This window comes from Betta splendens, chromosome 9 (assembly GCF_900634795.4).
Source record: "Betta splendens chromosome 9, fBetSpl5.4, whole genome shotgun sequence".
Taxonomy (NCBI): Eukaryota; Metazoa; Chordata; class Actinopteri; order Anabantiformes; family Osphronemidae; genus Betta; species Betta splendens.
In genome coordinates this window covers 21,212,888-21,220,517 of record NC_040889.2, presented here as the reverse complement: position 1 = coordinate 21,220,517, position 7,630 = coordinate 21,212,888, and the positions used below count along the sequence as shown (strand labels likewise).

The following is a 7,630-nucleotide window of genomic DNA, read 5'->3' as shown; positions in this document are numbered from 1 at the left end:
TGAGCACTCACTTCTTTTCTAATTTAAAGGCTGATCGGCAGCATTCAAAAATTCCCCGTACAGACACACTGCACTCGCTTCACATGTGAACATACACGAGGGCAGAAAGCGCTCCGCAACATATGATTCTCGGCCGAGCCGCTGTGTGATGGACATGCACATCAAAGCCCTTTTGTGTCAGTCACTGCCATTGAAGTAGAAAAGAGGCAAGCGCACGAGACACATAAAAGAGACTCTGCTAAATAGATGATTTCTCCTGTATGAGCCCTGAGCTGCTTCATGTGCAATACAACAGAATATAGTAGTAGTAGCTCAGCCTGCTGCAGTAGAACATTACCTATGATTAGGTAATCATACTATGATTAGTATGATGAAAAAAAGGGTTATGCCCAGTTAAAGCATGTTAAGGCTGACAGTGTCTCTCCCTGCTCACTATAGTTAATGTTAGCAGGCCTTCAGAGATCCTGATATAACAGTTCATATGTTTCGTCAGATGTTTTCTTGCTGGGATGAAATCATCCAGGAAGCCTCCACTTTTCACTCCAGGCCGCCGTGAGTGACATTTGCTAGCATTCATTAGGCTCCTCTAGCATATTATTGAGATCAGCCCTCGTGCTTGTAGAGGTCTGAACTCTTGTGTTCTACAGAGGATCAAACTAAAGGCCACAAATATCAGTCGTGCCACATAATTATAATAGGATATAACTGAGCGGCGCTGAGGATGTTACTTCACCAACTGCACTAAAACATAAATCAATCATAGATTAATCACATTAGATTGACTGAAATTATAAATAACAATGACAATTTATGATGCGCTACAACGTAGTTCATATGACATTCAAGAGCGATTTTAGCAGTAACTAATTACTTTACATACAAATAAAAATTCTTTTATTAAATGAATTCGTTTACACAGTTCGAGCCAGAAAAGGTTCAACCCGTTAGACACAGCTGTAAAATTTAGTTCATTCACAGCGTTCTGTAAACTAATCAGTCGGGCCTTAGGACCCAGATCCGACAGCGGAAGGAGACTCGTCTGACTCTCATCAGCATCTTCCTCATCACCATCACCATCCTCCAGCCTCCATCGCTGCTATGATGCTGCGTGTCGCCTCCCAGGCTGTGATGCTGTGTTTTGGGGTTTTAGCCCGTGGGCAGCTCGAGGACTCCAGTCTGTCAGAGAGAGCGTACGAGCTTCTGCGGAGGCAGGATCTAGGTGAGACCCGCGGCTCGGCAGACGCCGCCTCCTTCTTTCCACGTCGGCCGCTCCTACTTGTTATGAATTGCATGAATCAGCCCGCGCCGTCGCTGTCCCCGCAGTGACTTTGGCCAGCGTCCTCGCCGTCCTGCTGGTGCTGATGATCATCATGGCTGTCTGCGTCTACAAGCCGCTGAACCGTCGCTGAAACCTCACCAGCTCCTGACGGGCGAGCGGGGAGCCGGGAGCCGGAGAGCCCGGCCGCCTGCCAGCCCCAGCACCCACGCACCCACGCACCCACGCATCAGATCGGCCAATAAAGAAAAAACAACAGGTTCTCAAGGGGTTTATGTAAAAAGTTTAATTTATAGGCTCACGCATCATTACTTTTATAAACACAAGGCCCCAGTGAAAAATAATGCCTCTTTTTTGTGCCTTTTCTTATTAAACATGTTAAACACATAAAAGTCATGTTTACTCCTCAGAGAATAAAGTGCTTTTATTTTAGAAACATTTTTATACAGACAGGTTTTCTTAAAATGTTAACACATATAAAAACAGTTGCAGCTTGAATAGTCCACTACAAAGATCTGCATTCAGTTAACCAAAGCCTGTTCAGTAGTTTGGCAACTCCTTACAATTAGTAGTTGTTCTGCTGAAGCTCCGTAAGGTCAGACACAGCGACACCCTTTAAGTGGTTGGTTGTCAGTGAAATCAACTAGAGTGGTTAATGCGCGTCACACTGCATCACCCAGTTACAGCGGAAACTTCATTTGGTTTTTAAATGGCAAAATTGTAAATAACTTTTTTTTGTGAGCGGCGTCAGGCCTCGCCTCCATCAAGCATGTTCAGAGGAACGCGGCCCGTTGGCACATGCTAAGAACTAACCCTACGCGTGGCGGGCATGCTCGAGCTCGGCGTCTGCGCGCTCTTCTTTGTCGCCGAGGGTCCAGAATCATTCGTGGCGGCGAGAGGCAGACTGCACTTAGAACGTGGCGCTAAATCCACAGATAGACTGGTCTCTGCTATTGCATTTCTGAACAGAGCTCATGATGCTCTTCAGTGACCAAGGGAACCTCCAAAAATTAATGAATTTAAAAAAAAAAATAACATTATCCCTACACAGCTGCACCGACGTTTCCTTCACAGCATCGTTCTTTTTGTTTACTAGTCTGCACTGGGACGTACCTTCTATAAACCTTCTCACTTTATGGAGCCAACTTAGACTTACTATTGCTAGGGAATTGGTTGATATGCATGTTGGCTGTGAACAGAAAAAAATTAACCATGCTGTAATTTCCCAAACAATTAGAAAACTTTAAATCAAAGAAAAAAGGTGTAAAACTGGAACCCTGAGACTTCCATTGTTCAGTGGGTCTATGGTCCCTCACACAGTGACGACAAGTAAAATATGTCAGTTTCGTCCAGTCTGCTCCATTCTAACACATCAGAGGTGACAGCTACTTAGAAAATTTAAATTCTGGACTGCAAATGCCATATTTGAGTGTCACTGCTATGACGTTCCCTCAAGCAGGCAAATATGTTTGTCCATAGAAAAAAATTACACTGGTTTGACCACATTCAAGACACTGATAAGATCTACACCCACGGGTTGCTACTGTGATTCTGAAATTGAAAAATAAAAGAAGATAAAATCCCATCTGAAAATGAGTCCAAGTACCGAGCATATAGATGGAAACGTACTATACCGAGATAGAAATATATAAAAAGGAGTATGTTCTTACCAAATATTCAAAAATACCAGGTACCAAGAGTTTGACATTGCCTGTACAAGAATGAGGTGTTACAGAAAGAAATCTGCAGTTGCATAGACAGCTGTGGTCGGGAAGGACAGTTGAGGTGTGTTGGTTGCTTCTGGAACTAGAAAAGTTCTATTATTCCCGCTTTTTTCCGGTTTACTTCTCGGTGAGCGATAGCTGCAATATCCTCTCCAGCTCCTCTTCCTCCTGCTTCCTCAACGTGTCCTCTTCTTCCTGAGCTCGCGCAGAGAGCTCCATGGCCAGGCGGAGGTCAGAGTCGGGGCTTGAGACAGAGGCAGAGCTGGAAGGACTGGAAGTGTCTTCATATTCCACTAGCGCCCCCTCTGGGATGCTCCTAGAATGACACCCACAGAACAACCAGCGATACAGCATTGTTCTGTAAATATGACTGCAAGACTAGCAAGAAAAAAAAACAACCTACCGGTCACTCTGGCTGCTGTGTATCACATCGGTGAACTGTCCATCAGCACCATCCCAGTTCTGTTCCTACAATGACGAAAACATCCATATTAAACGTGATGCAACGAGCTGGAGAACAGATTTGCGACATGCGCCGGGTGAAGACGTTTATGACCTGGCCCGGGGCTCTGCGAGACTCCAGGAGGCTCTGCTGGATGGCATACTGCAACAGCGCCTCGTCGTTGGTGGCGGCGGGCGTGTGGCGGCTGCCTCCTCGGCGGTGGTAGCCGTCGGGCACCTCAAACACTGAGGGAGACACCTGAAACGGAGCCAGCCCTGCACGGACCATGAAGAGCAGCGATTCAGGAACGGGAGAAAGGTTTGGTGTGTTGGTTAGACTGGCCGCGTCGTTACCTGCAGCTTCCTCGTCGTCTCCTGAGGATGTCGGCGTTGCTGCTGGTGTCGGGTCCGCCTCCTCTTCAGTACTGCATTTATTTACACTCCCAAAGGTAATTTTGGCGTTCAGCACGTGAAACAGTGGAATCTCTGTAAGTAAATAACCCATACGATGTAAAATCAGACAGCTGAGAGAATTGACAGTGTTTTCTCGTGTACTCTGTCGCCCTGTAGTGCCACAGACCTATTTTAACAGGAAATCCGGGGGGAAACTTGAGGGTCACAAAGTTTCGTAGTCGTGCAAAATGGGAACTGGTTCTGGCCATGAGGTCAATAATGGGAGTCACCTGCTCCACCAGGGAAAGGGGATGTTCCTCACTCATCCACAAGGTACCTTTGAATCTGTACAGAAAACATTCCTTAGACATGCACTCAACCAAGTTTTGGTCAAACTTCACTATAGCTTCAAGAAGTCGTCTTCTTACTTCTGCGTTCGGATGCTTAGTTCAATGGGTCGTCCAATGTCTCTGTCCCCAAGCTCAAAGTTGGGATCAAAGTATTCCTCTGGAGTGATGGCAGTGGGGTTGGTGGCAGTTGCATATTCAAGAGTAAGATCCTAGAAGGTTAGTCAAGCACATGAAGTCAAATGTGGTGTGAAACTCAAACAGTGTTATTATGTAACTACTAAATGAATGTCTTACCCCTTGTGTACTTATGTGCTGCTCCACAGTCCCCAACAGAGACTCCAGGATGTTTCTTTCACCTTGGAAAAAATTAAATCTAAATTTGGTCCTCATTTAGTCAAATGTGGATTCGCTTTGTTAGCTTTTACACTTACGTTTAATCTTTGTTTTCTCCTCGTCTGTAAGGTGCTCTGTCCTTGTCCTGATTACTACATTTACATTGTTAACACTGAAAACCTGTAAACACGGAATCTGGTGTCAGATTTTACTACACAGTCTGTACAATGTTCAGACCCAGTGTGCTTCAGATTAAACATTGGAGATAATGTGGAAAAATTGTCAAACCTTGGCTTCAAATCCATTTACTGCTTCAGTTTTGTCAGTTCTCCAGCCCCATAACCCAGACTTGGCCCTGATCAGGAAAAAAACTAAACAAAATTAATTCAGAATAAATACCATGAGCTGTTAAATGTTGTGAAATCAACTTTCAAATTGGACTTATTTCATGGTTTATCAAAGAACTTTGGATTTATGCATGAGAGACAAAACATAAAGAGAAGAAGGTTCGACTCTTGCCTCTCAAATGCAATATCCTTGGTGTCCAGGTAAGTGTTAACAACTGGTGTAGTCAACCTTTTGGCAACTTCCTGTTCAGCTGGCTGCATTGACTCTAGTGTGACATCCTCCATTTCTTGGGATATGTTGAAGCGTTCAGTGTCCACTACTTGATCATCATGGTTCACCTCTATTAACTCCGCATGGGAACCTGTAGAAATCCAGTCAGTATAAATGTATAGAAATGGCATAATTGTTAAAAAAAAAACTAAAACTGTGTGTAAAACACACCATCGCCTTTAAAGATGTAGCTCCTTCGACCTCTGATCCAGGTCCTGTTTTCAAAGCCAAGAAGCGTGACATCCACTCGCAGGTTGGCGCCGCGTTTCCAAATGCGACAAACATCACTTGGACAAACCCGGGACACAAGAGGGACTGTGAAACGACAGCAAATAAATGTCCCACGGTGGAAAAACGTTTACACACTGACTCATGAACCAAAGCGAATGCTTCACGTGCCAACTGACAGGCATGTAGTGTTTCCAGTATGACCGGATGTTACTGCTTGCACTTCTGTCTTAGATTGTACATAAATTAGAAAGTTAGAAATCTGGCCTAAATAAAGATCTATCATACAGTCATCATCCATGTTACACATCAAGATATATTTCTGCACACAGACAAAACAACTTACTCCAACTGGTGAATTCCCACTTCATTTCCATATAAAAGTCTGGAGACTGCGAATGAAAAGACAAGAAGGGCATGACTTTCTCTGCCAACAAACGTTTTGAAGCACAAGCTGAGCTAGATGACAAGACAACGCGACAATATATGAAGTAAAACCTCTCGAATCTTGGACAGCAGCTCGGGAACCCCTTCCAGAGCCGCGGAGGCTTTGAGGTAATCTCTGCGTTGAAGCACCAACTGGACCATCTCTGGATCCCCGGTACTCACCGCCTCCTGCAGCACTGCACACAAGCAGAAAGGGATCAACACACCACTAAACCTTCCACGATAACAGCGTCTGCTTCCCAGAAGGACAAACCATCCGTTACAAGCACCACCGCAATTACATGAAGAACCAAAGCGTTTCGGTGGCGTCGTTCTACCACAAAACCCATCAACACCAGACGACGTGTGAACCCGCTGCAGAGGAGCTCCACCAACACACTCACCTGTCCAGTTGTGGGCGTTCTCCTTCGTCACCTGAGCGCCGCGTCTCAGCAGGACCCTCACAGACTCCAGGTGGCCCAGCGAAACAGCCAAGTGCAGAGGGGTCCGACCTCTGGGATCCACGGCCTCGATGTCATTCTTCAAGAAACAAAGGGACAACTTCTCTCTAGTTTGTTTTGCTAATTTGGGTCATCGCTAATAATAAATGGAGGATAGTAGCGGTCAGTGCACTGGCAACAGTAACAGTCTCGTGAATCACGCTGCTTAAGTCAGTGTGTGTAGTGACTGGCGTTGTCACGTGTTGTGGAGTTTATACTACGACGTTACACAATGACAGCTGTGACTGAGTCAACACTTCTTGTGATCATAAACCAGTCTATATCGCGGCATCCTCATCGTGGATTCATAATTCACACTTAAGGCGGCGTAGTGACCCTGAACTGAAACGTAAAGACATCAGGCTCCGAACCTGTTGATGTCGACACGTTACCTTTGTGTCGCTGAACCTTTCTAGCGCGTGACACCGCGGAGCATCTGTCGCACCGCTGGCCTACTTTACGCTTTTACACCTCAGTCCCAGCGCCGCCGCGCTAGCGAGCGCGAGCGCGTACGTCGGCAGCGCGTGCCGCCTTCTCACCCACCGTTGCTACGGCCAGCAGCTGCTTCAGTCTCCGGTAGTCGTTCTCCCACACCGCCGAGTGCAGCGGGAACTGCGCCCGGACGTCTTCGCTCACGTTAGCCGTGGACATCTTCCTCTTTGTGAAGCGCTCAGTGCAGCGTTAGCCAGCCGCTAACACTTCCAGCCATGGGCGAGCTGCGAGAATGACACGCTACTTGTGCATATTTGTGGCATAAATCGTACATGTTCCGAAGATATGAGAACAAAACAGCGTCTAAAAGCCCAAACCGGTTTCCCCGAGCTTTCCCCTAATAAAAGTTTTGAACAAGGAAGTGTCAGTACAAGTAGCCAGTAATGACAGGGGTGTCCGGCGTGAATACGCGCTCACTTTGTCATTAATTCCACCAAACTAAGACAGTTAATCCAACACATTCAAAACAGTGAAGGATTTATGTAAAAGAACAATATTTATTTGAAGAATAGCAGACGCACACACGTTTTGTGTAATAAAAAAATACCCTTTGAAACAGAATAGTCAGTTCCAGTTTGGACGCAACCATGTCGTTGGGCGCGGGGGGGGGGGGTCCCGTCAACGTTATTTATTAGCACAAAACAAAACACGGCATTCACATTGCGATATTTAAATGATTAATCGTTCGATGCAAATTATTGTGTGGGAATTAACAAGGGAAACGCTGAAACTGTCCGATTTTATGTCTTGAGGCTTAAAAAATGGTAACACCCGCATACTTTTGTGGAAAATGGCAACATTTGGAACTGTCAAAGCACTGTTGATATTAAATATATTGGTCATAGACAA

General features: G+C 45.6%; 1 protein-coding gene across 1 annotated transcript; it reads right to left on the bottom strand.

Moving 5' to 3' along the window:
- Positions 1 to 1,682: 1,682 nt before the first annotated feature.
- On the bottom strand, positions 1,683 to 7,256 carry ankrd13a (ankyrin repeat domain 13A). Its single transcript, XM_029162273.3, has 15 exons — positions 6,833 to 7,256; positions 6,194 to 6,329; positions 5,862 to 5,986; positions 5,710 to 5,755; positions 5,307 to 5,450; positions 5,037 to 5,226; positions 4,806 to 4,872; positions 4,616 to 4,697; positions 4,479 to 4,540; positions 4,263 to 4,393; positions 4,022 to 4,179; positions 3,796 to 3,927; positions 3,557 to 3,717; positions 3,404 to 3,468; positions 1,683 to 3,316 (listed from the first exon to the last, which is right to left on the bottom strand). The coding sequence occupies exons 1-15, from the start codon at positions 6,938 to 6,940 to the stop codon at positions 3,118 to 3,120; spliced, it is 1,806 nt and encodes a 601-aa protein (XP_029018106.1). The 5' UTR covers positions 6,941 to 7,256; the 3' UTR covers positions 1,683 to 3,117.
- Between the last annotated feature and the right edge of the window lie 374 nt (positions 7,257 to 7,630).